This window comes from Nyctereutes procyonoides, unplaced genomic scaffold, assembly GCF_905146905.1.
Source record: "Nyctereutes procyonoides isolate TBG_1078 unplaced genomic scaffold, NYPRO_anot_genome, whole genome shotgun sequence".
NCBI classification, from domain to species: Eukaryota; Metazoa; Chordata; class Mammalia; order Carnivora; family Canidae; genus Nyctereutes; species Nyctereutes procyonoides.
In genome coordinates, this window is record NW_026575130.1 from 8,370,902 (window position 1) to 8,395,158 (window position 24,257).

A 24,257-nucleotide genomic window follows, 5' to 3' on the forward strand; every position below is an offset into this window, starting at 1 on the left:
ACCTGTCAGAGACTCTGTAAACATCGATGTGTGGTACAGTCTGTGGATTTGAATGTCAGCAGGGTGCGCATGTTTGAACAGCTAAACTTTCCCATGTCAAAACCTATGCCATTTATTTTGGGTGCCATTCAGTAAGAGGGAAGTCCACAGAAAATCAAACATCATGTCTAAGAATACAAACCCAAAGACAGCAAACAGGTCACAGCAAATCAATCGGAACCTCTGACTTCCCAGCCTTGGGGATTAGTAGGGGATCTGCAGAAATTAGAGAGGAGGCCAGAATGTTTGGAGCATACTGAAGATTTTTATTAGTGACTCCAAGAACTGGTTCAGAGGTCAGTTAGGACAAGTAGGACAAGTAGGTTTTGATTGAAGTGGACTGCAGAAACAGAATATTTCATGACAGGCACCTCTTCATCTGCTCTGAGATGGTAAATGAGAATGAGAAATGAGAAGAGAAAGTGAAGGTCTTCTGCACCCTGGAGGCAAAGACTCACAGGACCTAGTTAACAGAAATGATCCTGGCAACCAGATAAACAGAAAATCCTCCTCTTCTCTCAGGCCAGCACGGTACCCTGCTCTCCCCACCCCAGGTTTCCTGCCCTAAATCTGGTGACAGACTGAAGGTTCACAGTCAAAAGGGAGCTCTGGACCTTCAGGATTCAACACCATGGAAAAAGAATGTACATTTAACCTGACAGACTGGCTTTAAGAAAGCCTGACACCTCCTCTCACTGTGCCTCCCATAAACCGCCAATAAAAGTCATTTATTACTACCTCTCAAGGGGCTGATTTGAGTGGTAACTTGGGTTTTAAGAAATGCAAAAAGTTTTATTTCACTCTAAAGCACTGTTTCCATCTGTTTTTCTTTTAATTACCATACTTAAAGAGCACACATTTAATTTGGGGACAATCATAGCTTTCTTTTCAGCTTATTCATTAGTGTCAAAATTCAAGGCAGGTGAAAGAGAAACCAATTGACCCAGAAACAATACAACCAGAAAAGGGAGCCAGAGAGGTGAATTTAAATCTTAATTATGGGTGCTCCTGGGTGGCTCAGTGGTTGAGCATCTGCCTTTGGCTCAGGTCATGATCCAGGGGTCCTGGAACTGAGTCCCACATCGGGATCCCCACAGGGAACCTGCTTCTCCCTCTGCCTATGTCTCTGCCTCTCTCTGTGTCTCTCATGATTAAATAAATAAAATCTTTAAAAATAAATCTTAATTCTGTAAGACAAGCTCTGGGGCTCAATTTTGCTTCCTGAAATATGTGAATGAAATTTGCCACCTAGTCCCAGAGTGGTGGTAGACATGAGTCATCTAAAGCAAAAAATAGACCTGATCTAACCCTCAACTGATTCTCATTGTCAAGTTTACGAGCTCTACTCCCAGGTTCTCAGGATAGTACCTGAGACTAGAAGGTTCTGCAAAGTTGTTTGTTTTTTCCAGTAGAACTTCTTGGTCTGTAATGTGCTATTACATTTTTTGATGCTCCAAGAAGGTAGATGGTGAATATCGCCAGAATAATAGTAGCCACCATATTGGGCATTATCACTAGAATAGCACATTGAAAGTATTATTTCATTTAATACATAAACACACTAGGAGGTAGGGGCTCTCAGTATTTTCATTGTACAGAGCAGGTAACTTGTCATAGTCACATGATCAATAAATAACAGATTCATATCACTTATAAATAATAAAGCCATGTCTTTCTGATTATCACACTGTACTGTTTATCTCAAACTGAATTTAACAGGAACTCTTACTGGATAGTATCTTATAGTTCAACTGTGTCAAGAAACCCACTTCAGGAACACTGCCCTAGGCATGTTCACCCTAAAGCCAGATTCTCGACATTCATGTTCCAGGAACTGATTAGAAAGTAGATCCCTTTAACAAAGGAGCCAAGAATATACAATGGAGAAAGGACAGTTTCTTCAATAAATGATGTTGGGGAAAACTGGTACAGCCATGTGCAAAAGAATTAAACTATACTACTATTTATACTATACACAGAAATTAATTCAAAATAGACCACAAACTTGAATGCAAGACCTAAAACCATAAAATTCCTAGAAGAAAACAGTAAGTGGTAAGCCCCTTAACATTGGTCTAAGTGCCATCTTTGCGGTTCTGACTCAAAGGCAAGCGTAGCAAAAGCAAAAATAAAGAAATAGAACTACATCAAATAAAAGCTGCTGCGCAGCACAGGAAACCATCATCAACTGATAAGGCAACCTACTAAATAGAAGATATTTGCAAATTATGTATCTGTTAAGATGTAAATACATAAAATATATAAAGAACTCCTACAATTCAACAACAAAAAAACAACTCTATCTAAAATGGGAAGAGAATCTGAGTCTACATTTCTCCAAGGGAGATATAAAGATGGCCAACAGACACATGAATATGTACTCAACATCACTAATTTTACTAGGGAAATGCAAACCAAAACCATGAGATAACAGCTCATACCGTCAGACTAACTATTATAAAAAAGACAAGGAATAACAAGTGTAACAAGTGTTGGTGGGGTTATGAAAGGAAACTTCATACACTGTTGGGATTGGAAATTGATGCAGTTACTACAAAAACCAGTATGCAGTTTCCTCAAAAAATTAAGAATAGAACTACCATATGAACTGGCTATTCCATTTCTGGGTATTTATCTAAATAATACAAAATAATAATTCAAAAGATATATGCACTCCTATGTTCACTGTAGCATTATTTGCAATGACCAATATAAAAAAAAACAAATGGAATGTCCATCAATATACGAATGGATGAAGATATAGCACATATATATACAGAATGGAATATACTCAGCCACAAAAATTGAAATCTTGCCATTTGTGACAGCATAGAAGGACCTAGACAGTATTACACTAAGCAAAAAAGTTAGAGAAAGACAAACACCATATGATTTTACTCCTATTTGGAATCAAAAAGAACAAAAAAGAAAGAAGGAAAGAAAGAAAGAAAGAAAGAAAGAAAGAAAGAAAGAAAGAAAGAAAGAAAGAAGGAAAGAAGGAAAGAAAGAAAGAAAGAAGGAAAGAAAGAAGCTAAACAAATAAAATAAAATAAAATAAAATAAGACAAAGTTATAAATACAGAGAACACACTAGTGTTTACTAGAGGGGAAGGGGGTCAACTGTGTATGATAGACACTAACTAGACTTGTGGTGGTAATCACTTTTCATTGTATACAGATGTCAAATTATAAAGCTGACAACCTGAAATTTATATAATAATAATAATATTTTAAAAGTGGGTCCTTTTAAATGGATTCCTGTAATTATATCACCTGGATTAGTGCATCTCTAATTTTATAATCTATTGCATCTCATATACATGTACTCCCTATGTCTAATGTATTCGTTCACCATGTTTAAACCCAGCAGTGCAGACTCTTCAAATCTCTCTCCAATTCCGCTGCCTTCTTCCTCCTTTCATATTCTTGCCTCTCTCTTATAAGACCCTGGTACTTACATTTAGAATCCTTCTAAGTAATACAAGCGATCCACCCCATCTGAGGATCACATTTGCAAAGTCCTTTTTGCCATATAAGGTAACATTAACAAGTTTCAGAAATTAAGACATAAACATACTTGGGGCCACATTCAGTCTGTAACAATTAATAATACTGAGCATTTTTACATGAACTTAGCATCCTTATGTTCTCTTTGGTGAAGTGTCTGCTTAAATCCTTTGTCCATTTTTTTTCCTTTGCCCATTTTTAACTATGTTATTTATTTTCTTATTGTTGCATTTGAAAGTTTTTAAAAAATATATTTTGGATGCAAGTGCTTTGTCAGATACATGATTTGCAAATGTTTTCTTCCAGCAGGCAGTAGGTCTTTTTATCTTCTTGACATTGCCTTTTTGGCAGAGCAAAAGTTTTAATTTTGATGAGGTTCAATTTATCCACTTTTTTTCTTTTGTATATCATGCTTTTGGTGTCATTTCTAAGAACTGTTAATCCCAAGGCAAAAATTTCTCCTTTGTTTTTTTTTCTAAAAATTTTATAGTTTTACAGCTTAAATTTAGATCTATGACCCATTTTGATTTAATCTTTGTATGCAGTTTAGGTTGAGGTTCGTTATTTTGCTCCTAGATACCTCATTGATCCAACATCATTTGTTGAAAAGACTATCATTTCTCCACTGAATTGCTTTTGCACCTTTGTCAAAGATCAAGTGACTGTATAAAGTCTGTTTCTGGACTTTCTAGTCCACTGCATTAAAATTTTTAAATTTTATTTATTTATTCGAGGCAGAGACATAGGCAGAGGGAGAAGCAGGCTCCCTGCGGAGAGCCTAATATGGGACTCAAACTCAGGACCCCGGGATTATGCCCTGAGCCAAAGGCAGATGGTCAACCACTGAGCTACCCAGGTGCCCTCCATTCCATTAATTCATGTATCTATCTCCTGGTTAATACCACAGCTCAGTATAACTTTTTAAAAACTCATAAAAATGCAGTTTGTAGAATAGTGAATCCTGTTATAAGGTTCCTATGCTATAGGTAATCCTTCATCTCAAATAAGCATGTTTAAATAACACTCATCTTGACTGTATAAATTATGCTCAATTTTATTTAAAGACTGTTACTACCAGACTAAAATGCATTCACCAATTTTAAAGTGATAAAAAAGTTTTTCTGGATGTTTCACACACACACACACACACACACACACACACGATAAGACTCAGAAGTCACTATTTTGACCTGTCTTCTGAAGTTTTTCTACTATATTTCCTACTCTCTGCTGAACATTTCCAGCTGGGGATACCCCACAGCCCCCAAAGTCCCTCTGCATGTGGAAAATTGAGTTTATGCCATATTTTCTGATTAGATTGCATTTACTAAAAACATTGAATGTGACATAAGAATTTAAATTTAAAAATCTGACTTAAAATTCAATGTCTTGATACTTAAGACATAAGAATTTTTAATAGATGGCATATTGACATTAGGTTGTTCAACAACCTAATCACACAACAATGGAAATTTTTCCAAACACCTGTTTTCAAACTGCTCTGTTCATATACAAGTTTCTTACAAGCAGTCACTTCCTCATTGTTAAAATGTCACCTTCAATCTGAAGGGATAAAGTTCTATTGTTTTAGTTCTTTTTTGAGTAGCATACTAGTAACATCTATTTGTCACCACAGAAAAGGGAAGAAAGAAGAATGAAAGAAAGAAAGAAAGAAAGAAAGAAAGAAAGAAAGAAAGAAAGAAAAGAAAAAAGAAAGAAAGAAAGAAAGAAAGAAAGAAAGAAAGAAAGAAAGAAAGAAGAAAGAAGGAAGGAAGGAAGGAAGGAAGGAAGGAAGGAGAAAGAAAGAAAGAAAGAAAGAAAGAAAGAAAGAAAGAAGAAAGGAAGGAAGGAAGGAAGGAAGGAAAAGAAAGAAGAAAGAAAGAAAGAAAGAAAGAAAGAAAGAAAGAAAGAAAGAAAGAAATATGTACCCTTTTTTAAAAAAGTAGTAGTAGTATAGGACCCACTATTATCTTACTGAAGAATCTTTTGTTGTTGTTTTTTTGTTTGTTTGTTTGTTTGTTTGTTTGTTTATAGTCCAGGAAATGCAGTGGCTCTATTGCCACTGGGTACACTTACACTACTTTTTCTTTTTGTAATACGTTTGTCAATATATAAAGAAGTCATTGGCTATGGAGTAAATTTCTTCTCTGATGCATTTTTCCTTTATTGGTTAATGAAAAAGTATTAGCTCTTTGTGCATTTCATTGTTGAAACAAAGACAAATGCAAGAGTGACTAAGATCACTAGCAATGGAGACAGAAAACCCCTGTTGATTGTTTCCCGGCTCCACTGTTTATTAGCGGTGTCCCCTTTAGCTCATTACTTAACCTCTCTATGTATCAGTTTTGTCATCTTTAAATGGAGATGATGATAGTACTTACCTCATAGAATTGTTATGAAGACTAAATAAATTACTTCATGCCAAATGCTTAGAATTTTTCCTCACATATAGTAAGTAGTCAGTTAAGTGTTGACTATTACTTTCTGGAAAATACCATAAGCCAAGATATATTAGAAACACCTTTACTTTCATTCAACTGTGTAGTTTGTATAATACTTTTTCTTCAAAATTTCAGTAATGCTTTCTGTGAAGTTTTCAGTAGTATCTGCTGACAAAAGAACACATTTGAGTCTGTTGTCATGTGGTTTTCCATGTATTATTTTAGCTACATTCTACCACAGCAGGAAGCAGGAGAAATATGTATTTCACTAATAGAAAAAGGCTTGTCTATTTTTGCTGTAGTCAGAAAATGCAAGAGCCTTCTAATACTTTTTATTTTACAGATTTTGTTTATTTATGAGAGAGTGAGAGAGAACATGAGCAGACGGAGAGGAAGAGAGAGAATCTCAAGCACACTCCCCACTGAGCAAGGAGACCAACATAGGCTCCATCCCAGGACCCTGGGATCATGACCTGAGCCAAAGGCAGACCCTTAACTGACTGAGCCACCCAGGCTCCCCACCTTCTAACCTTTTATCGTTAGGCTTCGTCTCAGGTATCATAACTTTGAAGATAACTGTTAAAGTCAGGAAAAGTCATTTCACATTCCTGGATACTCATTTTAAAATATCTTGCTTGTCCTGACAGCTTCATGTCACCATCAGCTAACATTTCAAGGCAAATTTTACACTTGTTGTGCAGTTCATCACTAATATCAGTAAACATAAATCCAGTTCTCAGGTTGTCTTCTTGTTAATTTTTCTCTTTTTTTCCTATTTTTTGTCAAGTCTAAAGAGATTTCCATTGTTTATGTCTCTTACACAACTAAGAAAGAGCTTATTCTAAGAATAAGAGAAGGGTCCTTCTGTCCTTCCCTCATTATTCTCTAGAGCTTGAGTTAGTAGCATTGTCTGCAATCCTTAGTTTCTTTGTAGGAAGGTTTTCAAGCCACTTGTTGGATTTTGTCAAAGTAAGTTTTGGTAAATTCAACGAATATGATCCATAAGTCATCAGGTAAACTGCAGCCTGCTCCACACCTGACTCTCTGAGCTGGGAACCCCACTGTTCCCCCAGGGGATCCCGGGCATTTGGATCAGTGATGTCGCCACCATTAGTCCAAACACATAATTAATGTTGAATAAATATTTGTTGAATTGATTTGAATTAATTCATTGATATAATTTATATAAAAGGAAAGCTTAGTCCTACTTTCAAGGTGCTTTAAACATAAACAACTAGATATATTAAGAGACTTAAACCAACTTAATATTATTAATACTTTTTGGCAGGAAGAACTAATTCATTACATTGGTGGGTTTCCGACAATCAGTCATGAGAGATGGCATGCACATGGTAAATTTTATGAGTGTAGGGATGAGTTACTTCACCTTTCTGAATCTCAACTTCTCATCAGTAACAGGAGGCAGTTAGTTGGGCTAGATGATGTTACAGGTCTTTCTAATCTAACATTATCAGTTCAATTCCTATCCTCCTGGTCTTCTAGAATTCAATAATTTCCTTTTTTATGGCATTTTGTAAAGAAGCCCAAGCTTGTGGTAAATTCATAAATAGATGTTATTCATCTTAATTCCTATTTTCTGCTTCTGTAGATTTCAAATATCAAATTAATAATGTGTCACTATGGGCTCTACCAAAAGAAGTAAAACAATAACCTAAAACAAATAACTCCAACCCCTGCAGTGACACTACAAGTTCAGCCCTCTGAAGGAAGTCTAAAAAATTGATCAGTTGATTGAGTCTGTAAAAAAAAATATTAGAGGTACAAAATTTGGTATGGGTCTCATTTGTAACTAACACAATTATCTTCTTTTACTACTTTTAAAATAACGTTTTTCAAATTGCAAGGCTAAATAAATAAATATTTGCCTATAGATACTACGTTCTGAGCATCTCTAGACAAAGAGACAAAAACAAAAGAAAATTAAGAAGTGTTGGTCTCTAGATGTTTCCAGGGTCCAGTTTTGTTATTCTTATTAATTTCAGCCTGACCAACACTTAGTCCTGGACCCCAGCTGCACGTATAGCCAGGAAAAAAATACTTCATATAATTTCTTTGGAATGTTGAAAGCAAATGTGACAAACAGAATAATTACTTAGAAAAAATAATTAGTTGGGGATTTTGTGCCATACTTTATCATTGAGGATAATAACAAATCACAAAGAATAGTGAGTAAGATGATTGTGAGGACTTGGCTCATCCTAAGAAATTAATTTCAGATTTCTGAAAGCATCGTTACAAATTTGAAGAAACAAGTATCAGAAAAATTTCACAAAATGAAAGTGTTCCTAATGTCTCAGCTTATGGTCTTTGGCGGAAAGTAACAGCTAATATATACTGGAAACTCACTAAGTTAGGCAAGATTTTAAGCACCTTGTATGAACTAATTAATTGAGTCTTTATAAAATCCTATGAGGTAAGTACTGGCCGCTCATATCAGCTACATAACTTATCCATTTCAAAAGCTGAGGCCTAAGACAACCTGCCAGGCACAGAACATCAGGCTGGAGGTAAGGGAATGTTTTCATGCAAAATGAGGCAACAAGCATAACACCAGAAACACCGGGTCTGCAACTGCTTCACTTCTTCCTGTAACAAGATCAATGCGCTTGTGTAAGCACTCTGCTTAGAATGTGTCCTTTGTTTCAAAAATGACCTTTCCTCCTGTATATTGGAAGTAACAAAACCTGATCATTTCATATGCTTCCACACAGTTTATGATAAGAGGGTTATCCATACACTGTGCTTTTTTTTAACTTTCTGTTCCAGAAGATAATATATCAATATTGGAAGACAGTCACCTTTCATCCTTTCTTGGGCATCGTTGGGTGCTTCTTAAATGCATTGAGAATTCAGATGAAAATTTTTCTTCATGTACCTTTTTTCTTCTACATGAAATTGTTTCCATGATTCGTTAGAATAGCCAAGACATAAAGTTTCAGTTGATTTTTCAGATTTGTTTTCCAAAATATAATAAACATTTGGATCTGATTAGAGATTTTAAAATGCTCACTAATGTTGCTTGAATCTAAAAGATGTACATTTCCACATACTGGGTAAATTAAAGTTAATGACAATAGCCTTTGCAGGCTCCCTGCAGACCAAGGAGAAGTTAAATTCCTTTCTTTCAAAAATTCTACAATAAACAGAAAAACTGTATCCTTCAGAGAGAAAGTGAAAGACACCAGAAGATTCCTGGTAGCTTCTGCCTCTGCACCTGTTTTTTGTTTGTTTTTTAAGATTTTATTTATTTATTCATGAGAGACACACAGAGAGAGAGGCAGAGACATAGGCAGAGGGAGAAGCAGGCTCCAGGCAGGGAGCCCCACGTGGGATTCGATCCCGGGACTCCAGAATCTCACCCTCCTGGGCTGAAGGCAGATGCTCAACCACTGAGCCACCCAGGCGTCCCTTCTGTGCCTGTTTTTAAACCTCAGAAGGGAAGGACCCATAATTCACAAGATTGATGTCAGCAGCTACATAGTATTGAGTTTGATTGATCTCCTACCATTGATCTGTTTATACAAAGATGGAATCTATGGAAGAAGGAAGATCCTTCTTCAAGCTTTTGAAATTGTAACCAGCAAAGTATTTAAATTAATAAAATAAAATACTATTTCTCAACTGCCACACCATGTGCTGAAAAACAAGGCAGCTGCCATGACGTTTGGACTATCTGCATCCTAAGAACCATCTACCCACAAAAAGAACCACCTCATGAATGAAAGCCACTTACACATGCAAAGCTGGTCTTTAGCACCCTGATAGGCTATTCTGAATGGAGGAAGAAGGTAGTACTTTTCTCTGAGAGGCCTTTTCTATCCTGTCACTAGGAGAGTGCTTGCAAATAAATCATGAATCATTGTCACAGGGTTCTGCTGCCTCTCAAATGCCTTCACACTCACACAAATTCCAGCATACTAAGTATCCTGGGAAATACTTGGGAAACCCAGACACTGAGAGACATTAGCATGGTTAGCCAGGCTTGGGAGAATCAGAAAATCAAGGTCATAAAGTGAAAACAGACACACACACCAATTCAAACTCCAGACTTAGAAGGAAGGTCAAGAGGTGATGAGAGCAAAAGTTTCTGCCTAGTATTTGGCTAAAATAACTGAAGTTTCCATACATTAACTAAATTCCAGCATCAAAAGTGAGATAGGGATACTAAAGGGCTCCATAAAATCTGCTTTTTGTTCCTTTTCCTATATCTATTCTTGCTAGGACTGTACCCTCACTTTACACATGATCATAGTACAAATGATGTATGTCTTCCTTGTAAGGGGCAAGGAGTTAATGATTTCTTTAGAGTCTTCCAGCACAATAGATAACATCTAAGGAAGGACTAGGCAATAATGACCGGGCGAGGCCATCCTGTGCACATTCCAGACCACTGGGGCTAGACATTTCGACGCCGAGACCCCCTGGCTCCAAGTGACTTATGGAGGACACCTGGGCCCTTGTCCTTGATCTGACCAGTTCCTGGATGCCTGAGAGGACACATATACCAGACCACAATCCTTAGAAAAAAAACCCAGACCCAAACAAAGATGAGACTCTTTCTCCTTTTCCTTGCTGAGTCTCCTAGACTCTGTACCTGGTCTCTCTATATCTTCAATAAACTCTGCTCTCACTCCTCCCAGCTCATGTTTGATATCTATCTTGCATGTACCCAAGGACCCTGTTGGCTGATCGTGCAGGACCCTCTCTGGGTTCTTGGATCCAGCCTGCCTATGTCAAAGGGAAATATTTGAATTGAAGGGGCCTCAGGACAGGCCCCTTCAAGAATATGCCACTTTGGCACGTGGGTTATTTTGAGCTGAAAGCACTTGAGACCCTGAATGCTTAAGAGGTACTTTTGCCCCTCCCTTAACTACACAGAAGATTCTAAATTAGGGGGTCTTTCCCAGAATAAGTGTTATTAACAGAAACAAATTTTATCTGAGTGACCCATCTACATGGCAGGGAAAACATCTAACTACCAAACATCTGCTCTTCTTATTGCCTTCTGAAGTGCATTCCTTTCCTCTGAAGTCCCACACCCTTACCCCCTTCTTAGTTCAGAATGATATATATACCTCATTTTGCCTGTCTTTGGAACTTCCATGTCAATGTGGATTCCCTGTACATACACTTATTTCTCTTGTTAATCTGTCTCATGTCAATTTGATTCTTAGTCCAGCTAGAAGGACCTTTAAGGGGACAGGAATTCTTGTTTTCCCAACAGAATGATGATGTCAAGAAAAAGAACACCTAAAGAAAGATATTATTTACATGTATTATTTACAACAACCGTAAGAGGTTAGTAATGTTAGCTGTACAAGTTAAAGTAGAAATGTGTTTTTGAGACATAGCAAGATCTTTCAGGAAGTATAAAGATCCTGTCTGTTTAAAGTAATTATTTCTTCTACACCTGACAAAAATGTTACTCATTCTTCCAAGCCTGGATCTCAGTCATCTTGTTTTGGGCCCCCCAGCAAATGGCACAACTGGGGATGGGACTGAAATGGTCATATGCCATACCATTATTTATTAATTAACATTATTGTTAATAAATAGTTTCTACAGAATGAATCTGCATTCTTGGTTCACCTAAAATCCAGGTAATACCTCCTTCATGGTGAGTAATATTAGCATTCTGGATGAAAGTATTGACCTTTAAGCAAGAAGTAAATAGACAATGGGGGAAATTGTGTTCCAAAGCTTTTGTTGCGCTGTTGTTGTGTTGTTACTGGTTCTTTCTCAAAGTTAATTCTGATTCTATCATTAGAAACTATAATATAACAGGGGCACCTGGGTGGCTCAGTGGTTGAGCATCTGCCTTCAGCTCATGTCATGATCCTGGGTTCTGGAATTGAGTCCCGCATTGGGCTCCCCGCAGGGAGCCTGCTTCTCCCTCTGCCTATGTCTCTGCCTCTTTCTCCATGTCTCTCATGAATAAATAAAATGTTTTATTTTTTTTTTTTATTTATTTATGACAGTCACAGAGAGAGAAGGAGAGAGAGGCAGAGACACAGGCAGATGGAGAAGCAGGCTCCATGCACCGGGAGCCCAACGTGGGATTCGATCCCGGGTCTCCAGGATCGCGCCCTGGGCCAAAGGCAGGCGCCAAACCGCTGCGCCACCCAGGGATCCCAATAAAATGTTTTAAAAAAGAGACTATAACAAAACATTTATTAACATAACATATATGACATAACATTCTGTTCCTTAGCTCTAGGATTGCTCAAATTTGGAGTAATAACTAAAACTGAACTAAACACTAAATTGCTTCATGAAATTTGAGAATTTCTTGAAAAATATTTAGAAATTCCTTGGAAGAAAGTATATTCTTTAAAACTGACTTGGACATTCTGGAAAAGTTCTCCAATGTAGTATTTTCCAGCTGTTGAGATTAGTTATTGAGTCTTACTTTCTGTATGTTCATAACAAGTTTACAAAACTACCTCATTAAAATAATTGCTAAAATATCTTAAATTAAGTGATTTATATGTGTTAAAAAGTTACTAGTATCTTCCACTACAATCAAAATGACTAAAAGATTAAGAACATTAAGCAGATTCTCGAGGGTTTATTTTTTAGTTAAGAAATATGTGTTGGGATCCCTGAGTGGCGCAGCGGTTTGGCACCTGCCTTTGGCCCAGGGCACAATCCTGGAGACCCGGGATCGAATCCCATATCGGGCTCCCGGTGCATGGAGCCTGCTTCTCCCTCTGCCTGTGTCTCTGCCTCTCTCTCTCTCTGTGACTATCATAAAAATAAATAAATTTTAAAAAAAAAGAAATATGTGTTACCTTTTATCTGAGGTCTAGTGTTTGATTTTATAACTGTCTGGATTAAGAAGCAACAAAAATTAATCTGAATAGATTAGGACAACAAAATCTACAAATCAATGATAAAAATAAGAGAGGAGAGGGACACCTGGGTGGCTCAGTCAGCTTCTGCCTTCGGCTCAGGTCATGATCCCAGAGTCCTGGGATGGAGCTCCACATTGAGCTCCCTTCTGAGTGGGCAGCTTGCTTCTTCCTCTCCCTCTGCCATTTCCCCTCTTTGTGCTCTCTGCCTCTTTCTATTTCTCTGCCAAATAAATAAATAAAATCTTAAGAGAGAGAGAGAGAAGAGATATACTAATTGATTCACAATTCAAATTCTCCTAATGCAGTGGTTTCCCCTTATCAATGAGAAATACATTCTATGACCCTCAGTGGATGCCTGAAACAACAGAAAATATTCAATCCTATATAAACTATGTTTTTTCTTATAATATATAGGTATGATAAAGTTTAATTTATAAATTAGGCACAGTAAAAGATCAAAAACAGTAACTAATAATAAAATAGAACAATTATAATAATATACAGAAATAAAAGTTAGGTGAATATGATCTCTCTCAAAATATCTTATTATACTGTATTCACCCATCTTATGATGTGAGATGATAAAATGCCTATGTGATGAGAGGAAGTGAGATGAATGACATAGGCCTTGTGATGTTGTTTAAGCTACTACTGACCTTCTGACCTTATGTTATTCACCTAAAACAGGACTGACCTTTTTATCTTTTTTCTCAGTACAAGTGAGATCAATCTCTAACTTTTATTAAGACTCTCTTTAAAGACTGGAGATAACAAGAAAGAAGAACAACCCATAGAATACCTTCCAATCACTAGCCAAGGCCAGACCTATGAAGGTTTCATTTGAAGTCAATGCCTTGCCTCACTTCTGACTTGGACAAAGAAAGGGCACTCCCCTTTCCAGAATGTGTATTCCAGAAGCATACACATTCTTCTGGAATTCCAGAACCCTGGACAAGCCTAAGAGTCCAAGAAAAAGTCTCCTGTCCAGGTAGTACTGCCACCACCTGGGACCTGCCTCCAAGAATCTTCACTTATGTCTCAAAATTAACATTCTCCCACTGTGGAAGAAAAGAGGAAGAAAAAATGTTTCAAAACCTGTGGTCTCTTCTGAGAAACAGTTATTTCAGGTATTAAAACACTTGATTATGCTATTTAGTAATTAAAAAACTTTTTTGTTATTTAAAAAGGGAGGCCCAGCATCTGATCAGAAAACAGAGTTGGAGAAGGAAGAAATCTAAAATGTTCTGCAGAAACAAATGGAAGTGAAAAGAAAGGTGGGGTAGTGATATAAGCGATACTTGTATCAGAAAAAATAGACTTTAAAACAGAGACTATAACAAGAGACAAAGAAGGACACTACATAACCATAAAGTGAATAATCCAACAAGAAGATACAATTGTAAATATTTATGCACTCAAGATGTGAGCACCCAAATACATAAAACAGTTAATAACAAACATAAAGGAAGTAATCAATAGTAATACAATAATAATAGAGGACTTGAACACCCTACTTACATCAAAGAATAGATCATCCAAACATAAAGCCAACAAGGAAACAACAGCTTTGAATGACACATTGAACCAGATAGATCTAACATTTATTCAGAGCATTCTATCCTAAAACAGCAAATACACATTCTTTTCTTTTCTTTTTCTTTTTTTTTTTTTTTTTTTTTTTTTTTTGATACACATTCTTTTCAAGTGCACGTGGAACACTCCAGAAGAGATAACATGTTAGGTCATAAAACAAGTCTTAACAAATTCAAAAACGATGGAAGTCATATTATACATTTTTTCTGGCCACAATGCTATGAAACTAGAAATCAATCACAAGAAAAAAATCTGGAAAGAACACAAATACTTAGAGGTTAAATAGCATACTACTAAAGAATGAATGGGTCAACCAAGAAATCAAAGAGGAAATTTTAAAAATACATAGAACAAATAAAAATAAAAACAATAGTGCAAAATCTTTGAGGTGCAGGGGTGCCCAGATGACTCAGTCAGTTAAGTGTTCAACTCTTGATTTCAGCTTAGGTCATGATCTCAGGGTTGTGAGAGAAAACCCCACATCCAGATCCATGCTCAGCAGGAAGTCTGCTTGAGATTCTCTCCCTTTTATACTCCCTCTCCCCTCCTCCTGCACTCATGCTCTCTCACTCTCTCAAAATAAATAAATAAATCTTTAAATAAAATCTTTGGGATGCAGCAAAAGCCGTTCCAAAAGGGAAGATTATAATAATATAGGTCTACCTTAGGAAGCAAGAAAAATTTCAAACAAACAATGTAACCTTATACCTAAAGGAGCTAGAAAAAGAACAAACAAAGCCCAAACCAGTAGAAAGAAGGAAATAATAAAGATTAGAGCAAAAAAAAAAAAAAAAAAACAGACCTAATAAAACACAACAGAACAGATCGATGAAACCAGGAGGAGCTAGTCCTTTGAAAAAAAAACAAACAAAATTGATTAGCTTTTAGCCAGATTCATTTAAAAAGGGGGGAGAAACCCAAATAAATAAAATCAGAAATGAAAGAGTGGAAATAACAACCAACACCACAGAAATATAGGAGTTATGAGAGAACATCTGAAAAGCTATATGCCAAAAAATTGGACAACCTAGAAGAAATCAATAAATTACTAGAAACATAGAACCCCCCAAACTGAATCAGGAAGAAATAGAAAATTTGAATGGACTGATTACCAGCAATGAAATTGAAGTAATAATCAAAAAACTCCCAACTAACAAAAGTCCAGAGCCAGATGAATTTTACCAAACATTTAAAGAGTTAATATTTATTCTTCTGAAGCTACTCCAAAAAATAGAAGAAGCAGACCTCCAAATTCAATCTATGGGGCCATAATGATCCTAACTGATAACCAAATATATAAAGAATGTATATAACTCAACAGTTACGCACACATACACACACACACTCCAAATAAAAATGGCCAGAAGACATGAATAGACATTTATCAAAGAAGACCTACAGATGTGGGCAGCCCGGGTGGCTCAGCGGTTTAGTGCCACCTTCAGCCCAGGGCCTGATCCTGGAGACCCGGGATCGAGTCCCACGTCGGGCTCCCTGCATGGAGCCTGCTTCTCTCTCTGCCTGTGTCTCTGCCTCTCTCTCTCTCTCTCTCCCTGTGTGTCTCTCATGAATAAGTAAATAAAATGTTAAAAAAAAAAAAAGACCTACAGATGGCCAACAGACATATGAAAAACACTCATCATTCATCATCAGGGAAATGCAAATCGAACTACTACTACTCTATGATCCAATAATTCCACTGCTGAGTATTTACCCAAAGAATGCAAAAACACTAATTAGAAAAGATATATGCACCCCTATGTTTATTGCAGCATCATTTATAATAACCAAATTATGGAAGCAACCCAAGTGTTCATTGACAGATGAATGGATAAAGAAACAGAGGTTTCCCCCTAACATAGGATGGAAGCACAGGACATTTTTATTTAAAAATCTAAAGATACAGTGACCCCAGCAGGCCACAGAGTTTGGGAATATCAGAAACTCCCAATTCCTCCTCAGGGATGTGGCATGGCCTTCTGGTCCTTATGAAAGAATCTTAGCACAGCCTTGTTGCATTTTTATGTTTTCTCTTCTACACTCTGAGAAAACTCACTCACTATGAATAAGTCCTCTTTATTTAAAAAAAAAAATAGCCATCCTTTTGTTTATCTCATCACACCTAAGTGAACAGAGAGCAGCTAATAGTGAAAAAAGATAAAGCATTTGTTCCCTATTTTATTATTTCTCTAGAACAGTCTCCATTCTGTGTGAAGATATACTATTGTATATCTTCCTGGTAAGGAAATATTAGGAATTAGTATGTGTTATGAAATGTTCATAATAGTGGTATTGATAACATATCAGGAACTGACCAATAAACACATCCTGGGAGCATGTGGCACATTTTTATTGTTTACTCAATAGAGTGGAGTTTGGAGCCTACTGATGTTAAAAAAAAATAGAAAGAAAGAAAAGAAAGCAACTATTCATACTAAACAAGAAATGATCTCAAATGGATTTTCATGAAGGCAAATTTGTAGATGATAAAGCAAGATTCTGAATTTATGTGAGCTAAATTACTAGCCCATTTACTTTTTAATGGAAAACAGTTGTTCTCTTCTTAACATAAGCAAAGAATTCCCAACTTCCAACTTCTAAGTTGAATGTCAAATATTTGGATAACCCTAATTTGTTAAAAAAAAAATGTAAATTCATTTAAAGAATTATTTTATTATTTCTTCGTATGCCCTCAACACCTTTAAAAATCTTAGAGAAACTGGTTCCAAATAGAAGACAAAATATGCAAGAAATTGAAATAATCATTTTCAAGTGGCTTGTTTTTGTTATTGTTATTAAAATAAAATTATTGCTGGTAAGAAATCTAACAAGCAGATTTAATTTGTGCTTAGCAGAATTTTTTATCAGTTGATATCACAAAAAGACAAACATTGCAATTGCAGTTCCACAAGGACACTGACTCCAGTCATTTTGATATGTTTTTGTATTTTTACTAAACATTTCTTCTAATTACAAAAAATATGAGTTATAAATGTTGAAATTATTATTTTTTAAAAGATTTTATTTATTTATTTATAAAGAGAAAGAGATCATGAACAGGGGGGAAGGGCAGAGGGAGAAGCAGACCCCCGCTGAGCATGGAGCCCAATGCAGGACTTGATCCTAGGACTCTGGGATCATGACCTGAGCTGAAGGCAGATGCTTAACTGGCTGAGCCACCCAGGCACCCCTGAAATTATTTTGACTACATTTTTTAATGTGGTAAAACTATCATCAAGTTTTTCAATACGGCATTTTTCTGTGTGTAAAAAAAAAAAAAAAAAAATTCAATTATTGTGGAAGAAGCCAAACCACATTTAAAAAAATACTACTACGGTTACCACCAACACAAATAATTTTTATTAATTTATTACTATTAAAAATATTAATAGTAGCAAAGACTTACTGAAGTGCTAATTTTATGCCAGGCTCTGTTTTATGCTCTTTGTATGTATTATTTTAGTGATCCTGAGCTGAGGCTGCCTCAGAATAGGAAGACTAACAAAGAAAATGATGCCTGGATTGCACCCCCAGAAGAGATGCTGACCCAGATGGAACAAAGTGACAACCCAGACATTGGTGATTGTAATGCGTGGCCAGCATTGAAAACAAATACATTAACATAATCCTGACAACAATCCTGTTTTGCACTAAGGAAAATGAGACACATGATTCACAAGCTTCAGAACTGGGATTTGAACCCAGGTTGTCCCCTAAACTTAAGCATTTTACCACTAAGCTCTACTACCCTTCAAAGACCACAAACCAGTGAGCACTTGAGGGGGTGATTTCATTCACACAGTATGCATAAAAGATCATTTCAGTAATTTCTCTGCAGTTAATTAAAAAAAAGAGAAACTTTTGCATAACCTTGGCTGAAAAAACAAACAAGATTCTGATCTGAAATATCTCTGCTCTGCACATGACTGGGAAGCTGACCAAGCCTTAGCCACCGCTGAAATCAGGGATTTCACTGTTTACTGCTAGAAGTGATCTCCCCAGTCAGCCAACATAGTACCCCAGGATCCCTCCTGTTACAGCCAGGTGTCTCAGGGTGCTTCTTCCTCACCCTCTATTTACCAAGAAAGTTCAAATAAATAATACAGTTCAAATAAAAAATACATGGCAAACAGGAAAAGTTCCTTTTTTCAATTGATTTTTCTCCTCCAGGGCAAACAGACTTGAAAGTTCAGAAGCCACTTGCCAGCAGTTTTCCTTATTGCTCTGCTCACCTACTTCAGCTCAAATAGAGGCTAATAAAACACTCATTCAATTAAAAAAAAAAAAAAAAAGGCAGGAAGGGTGGGAGGGTGGAATGAGAAGAAAACCGGACCCTGTGTTATCAAGTGGTTTACCTGGCTAGCAGTCACGTGAATGACAGCCTTGCATAAAGTAACCTGAATCTTGTCAAACCACAAAGCATTCTTCCTGCTGGCCAGAGGTGGTCTGGCTCAATGCCAAGGGCAAGTAATAGGCAAGAAGAATTTAATTGGGAGAAAAATAGATGATAGCACTCTATCTATTTAGAGAGGAGAAATACTATCCTCTGAAATGCACGGGGGCCCAGGGTGTGACCCAGGCATTTATCAGCTAACATGAGATGTAAAGTGTAAAGTAGGGGGTTTAAACCAGTGACTTGAAAGGAACGAGGCAGCAGAGGCAGAGTCACAAAGTGGCATCCAGACATTCTACCTTCTATGAGGTCTGTGCCATGTCATTGCACTCAAATAAGGCATCTCATGGTATGATTTGATCAAAGGGTTTTAGCCAAGACATGGAGGAGCCACGGGGACAGTTATTGACCATGATCCACAAGCCTTTATGCTAGGTTCGTTTTATGTGTTATCTCATGGGATCCCCACAACAATCCTGAAGGGGGGGTATTAATATGGGGCAGCATTCCAGTATTACTCAAGTATTAAATAGGTAGAATGGATTTACAATGAAGTGTGTTTGCTTCTAAAACCTACTCTGTGACACGGTCCTGCTCTGCTCACTGTCTCTATCCTGGGCTTCATTTTTATTTGGTGCAACCAGCCTCAGTGAAGACCCTTCTGAGCCACCAGCAGGGGCAGCGGGGAGCACAAGGCAGAGCCTGGTTTGCAAGCAGGAATGGGGTTGTTCCTGGAGACTCTAAAGCTTTGTATAACAGTTCATTTCTGTAATTCTTTGCTCTCTCGGGTTCTGCTTCTTGACTGGCTCCTACCATCCCCCCTCACATCCCATACAGATGGCAGTGCCTGTCTCTGGTCAGTTGCCAACTACTCTCAGAAAATTCTCCCATCCCAGAGAGACTCCAGTCCACTTGACATAACTGTCTAAAAGCTCTTACTTCTGCGCCAACAGCTGAGTAACAGGTTCATGGGGTCATTTTGCCTTTTGCAACCCCTTTTTGTAGCTATTCTCTAGGACTAGGTGATTAACAGGTCAGGGAGAGACTTCTCATTCATTTAGGAAGAATTTATAGAGTACATATTATGAACACGGAAATGTTCTAGGTGCCAGAGACACGGAGATCACTAGAATTCAGTCCTTCCTTCCAGCATCCTGGGGTTCTGCTCACTTGTTACAATGAGCACTGCCTGGAGACAGGGTCTGGGACTCTGAGCAAGAGCACCTGATTTCCTCATTCGTAACTTCCTTCATGGGAGAGCCAGGGCAAGAGCCCAAGGTCAGCAGTTTGACTCAGAATTGTTCTCTTTAGTCTTATTATTTTGTGCTGTCTTCTAGAGGATTCTCTTCTAGAAACTTTACTGTGTTTCCCTCACTCTACCTCTTTTTGAGAGCCATACCCCTTTCCAGAAGATCAGGATGACAGAAGAAGTACATCAGGACAGTTATGCCCTCTAATGAATGGAAATGGCTGTCTCGTTTGAGCAGTAGGTTGAGACCCACCCAAGGAATAAATGAAATAAATTAACAGTAAGAGAGGGAGAGGAAAGGCAAGAAGGGAAGAAGGGAGGGGGAGAGAGAAAGATGTTTTTAGGCAAAGTCCTTAAACAGGATGGTTATTTGCATTTGGTAAAAGTCCCATTTCTCCTGTGTGAAAAACCCGTTTAATATGGGAGGGAGTGTAGCATATTTACTCATTGTCATTTCTTAGCAGTGCTCAAAGTTTCAATGCACCTGTTACTCGAAAACTGAAGTTGCCGTCAGAGCAACTTCCAGAAATGGCAGGAGAGGGGAGAGAGGAGAGGACGTTTCGCTTGAAACTTAGCTGGCAAAATGATTGAATCTCGTTTGTTCTCTATTCCATTCCCATTTTTCACTGGTGTTTTAGCAACTTCTGAGTTCTCATACAAAGTCATCAGAAAGAATTTTTTTCTTTATATCTTCTATAGAAACAGTTCCCCCCCCCAAAAAAAATCCATCTGTTTCCCCAGCTTCCAATATAAAGGTGAGGATCTAAATGAGTAGTTGCTCCTCCCGTCAGAATAAAGACAGAGGTTTACATGAAAAGAAATGCTCAGTTACTTATAAATGAGACATAATCACTCACACACACAAGAACAGTTTGAGAGCTGTGAATTTTTATAGTTGGGTCGCCGATTCTCTCTAACAACCAGGAAGGAAATAGACATGCCTTAGATAACAAAAAGTAAGCAAATATGCACACCCGGAGAGAAATCAGGCAAAAAAAAAAAAAAAAGGCTCAGGTATACAAAACAGAATGAACAGATATATGAAGGCAGTTTCTGGAAGGAGGTGAATTCCCTTTCATGAGATTACTTACCCACACAGGCAGAGCTCCCCTTTCCTGAGGGAGAGACTTCAGGACAGTTCCAGTTCTCCGGGTCTGAGAGACTAGCAAAACTACATTTAAAAACTACTGGCCACAGAATGATAAGGGGGAGCAGCATAATCTTGAGGGGGGCTCGAACTTTCAACAGAAAAGAACTTGCCTTTGCTCGAGCATAGCCCGGGCAAAGTGGGTGCGTCTGACCCCGAGCGTGTCCCCCTGGGTTGGCCTGCAGCCCCGGAGCATCTTTTACTCTGCTCCTCTGCTGTGGTCCTCCCGTTCTTCCTCCTTCAACCCCGGAGAGCGGCCTGCAGCCTGAAAGGGACGTTCAGGAAAGATTTCTTCATCTACGTTCTTGGCAAGTCAGTAAGAAATACCTGACACCCGTGTGACAAATTTCGCAGTTCCAGGGCCCACTGTCCAGAGGCCTGCCGCTGACTTCACTGTGACCGGCAGAGCAGCGTAGGCCACAGTGAGAGAGGGAGGAAGGGAGAGAGACAGAGGGAAAGACAGGGACAGACAGAGAGAGAGACAGAGAGAGAGAGAGAAAGGAAAGTGATGGAAAGTTCCCACCACAACCCTTAATGGGGCTGCAGGAAGAAATACAGAGATAGGATTGCTCCCCAAACACCGGGTCTCTTTTTGCAATGTAGAAGGACTCCCTTTCCTTTTTAAAGCCCTTTTAGCTCCACCTCCTGCCTCCTTTAGTGACACTTGAGTGAGCCTCTGTTTGCGAATGTGAGTGTGGGCAATTGCACACTGCAGGAAAGCAGGGACGGCTGCCAGAGAGGAGATAACTGGCGACTCACCATAAATATTCCGGGCAGAACCAGGGAGAGAGCAGTGAGGGGGCTGTGGACTCGCTCCTGGTGTCTTGGAGGTACCTGCTGAAAAGGAGCTGGGTTTGAATCCCTTGAAGGATGGACACTAAGTTAAACTGAGCCGTACAAATCAGTGGTGAGCAACAGTGCTGATAGTTCAGACCCAGGGTAATTGATCATTCACATGAGCAATCTTCAGACAAAATGTCAACACCAGTGCACATTCCTGGAGCTTTATCTTCTTTTTTCTTTTTTTTCTTTCTCCTGTATATTTTATAGCGGAATTTGAAAGATTATTCTTTCCAAATCAAAGGGAAATCCCTGAAGCCAAATGAAGAGGAACAGTATGCACAGACACCTTTTCTTTCAGCATGAGCACAATAAAACATCACGAGGGGCCAGGAGTGCAGGGAAAGGAGTGGGTTGTTATTATAGAGCCGCGTTGGAAAAAATAAGCTAATAGTGCAAAATCTGGGAAGCACTGAAAATCCAGCAGAGCTGACTGCTGTTCCTTCTCAGACAACTTAGGCAATCTTTTCACATATCAGGGATAGAAAATAAAAGCTTGAAGTACCCGTTAGGTGCCTCCTCAGTTATTTTGTCAGGAGTGCACGCAGGGCCCAGAAATATCTGGTTCAGGCAAACCATTTACACCAGATTTGATGAACAATGGAAATTTCTGCCAGTTTACTTCATCCTGGAAAACAAGCTTTCATTTAAGTTGCCCAGAGGTAGTGTTGCAAGTGCTAGTCAAAATGTAGATAAAGCGAGAGTCACAAAAACAACAGCCACGTGAGTGAACACCCATTCTGGGAGAGAATGGGAAGAACTCCAAGCCTTTCACTCATATTTAATTATGTCCTCATCATTCCTCAGATACTGGGTCACTTTCTGAAACAGCTAAAGGCAGGATTTCTCTGATTTTAGCCGGCCCCTGCCAGACAACTCTGATTTCTCATAGGAGAAGCAGACCCTGGCCAGCAGCAGAAGTCACGTGGGGTGGGTGGGGGTATATATGGAATATTCCATTGCTTTCTGGACTCACTTGGACTCAAGACTCGGAATGAGCGTCCTACAAATAACCTGCACTAAGTTACTAACCTTGTTAAGCTTCTCCTTCAGCAAAATGCCTTGTCAGTGTCACGGGGGACAACAAATAGAAGGACGGTCAAGCATTGGGCTGGGTTAGTGGGGGAGGAGGAAAGTGATATGAGCACAAATAAGAAGTAACCCCATTCTAGTTGGATGTGGACTCTCTCGTATTATTTTTGGTTGTAAAAAGTCTCACTTTCCTGATTACATGTCACCTGGGCTAATACAGTTATTAATGTTGAGTGTAAGCCCCTCAGGAGATGATGGAGTCAGCATGGCTATGGTAGACATCAAGACCGGTGACTGATGTAAAATATCAGTCTCAGCTAATCCACAGAAAATCCAGGGTTGCCCAGATAGCAAAATCTTAAGACAGAGCTACCCATGCAGAAAGGACTTGCAGAGATATTTTATTACTCCATATTCTTACTTCTAGATAAAACCAAACCTCTCTGGGACAAATGAACATCATTGGTATTTTAAAGTTGCCCAGAAATCAGTTTTACAGGCCAAATACCCATTTTAGTTTCTGGAATTGAGTCAAATTAACTAATGCATTGATTAATTAAACATCTACTTGTGATAGGGCACTGTACACGAAATAGAAGCCATGGTCCCCTAAGTTCAAGAGCTTGCTTAGGTTGATTAAAAACAACAAAACATGGTTTATGAGTAGGAGCTAATGAATGGCCAGTCACCAATTATTCCGGAGAAGTCAGGAAAGAAGGGGCAACTGCAACAAAATAGGGACTGCGGCATGCAGTGAAGCTTCGTGTGATCAATAGGAAGTCTCAGATAAGCATGCACAGGAGGAAAGCCGTACTGACAATAGGATGTGGACCAGGAATGGACAAAGAACATAAATGCTTATTTATTAGATCCTTAGATCCTGAGAGGACACAGATGGATGGGAGGAAACCCTGCTGGCAAGTCACCGGAAGAATTAGGCATTAATGGTAAGGAGAGAGCTCTGAATGTTTTTAAGCATAAGTGAACATCACTAGGAGAAGGGAGGCTATTGGGAGACATGGTTATATGTGCTGGGCACGATTATTACTTTTCAGGTAAAACTTTTCTATTGAAGCACAGAGCACCTAATTCTTCTGGGTTATATATTTGCTTCATGTACAGCTGCTATTAGTCATAACTG

General features: G+C 38.3%; 1 protein-coding gene across 2 annotated transcripts in view; it reads right to left on the reverse strand.

Moving 5' to 3' along the window:
• EGF (epidermal growth factor) overlaps positions 1-21,822 on the reverse strand; it is a 93,264-nt gene extending 71,442 nt beyond the window's left edge. For both annotated transcript variants that reach the window (XM_055342499.1, XM_055342498.1), the window contains exon 1: positions 21,189-21,822. In XM_055342499.1, the coding sequence (XP_055198474.1) occupies positions 21,189-21,315 (127 nt within the window). In that variant the 5' untranslated portion in view covers positions 21,316-21,822. The remainder of the gene's footprint in view (positions 1-21,188) is intronic.
• Between the last annotated feature and the right edge of the window lie 2,435 nt (positions 21,823-24,257).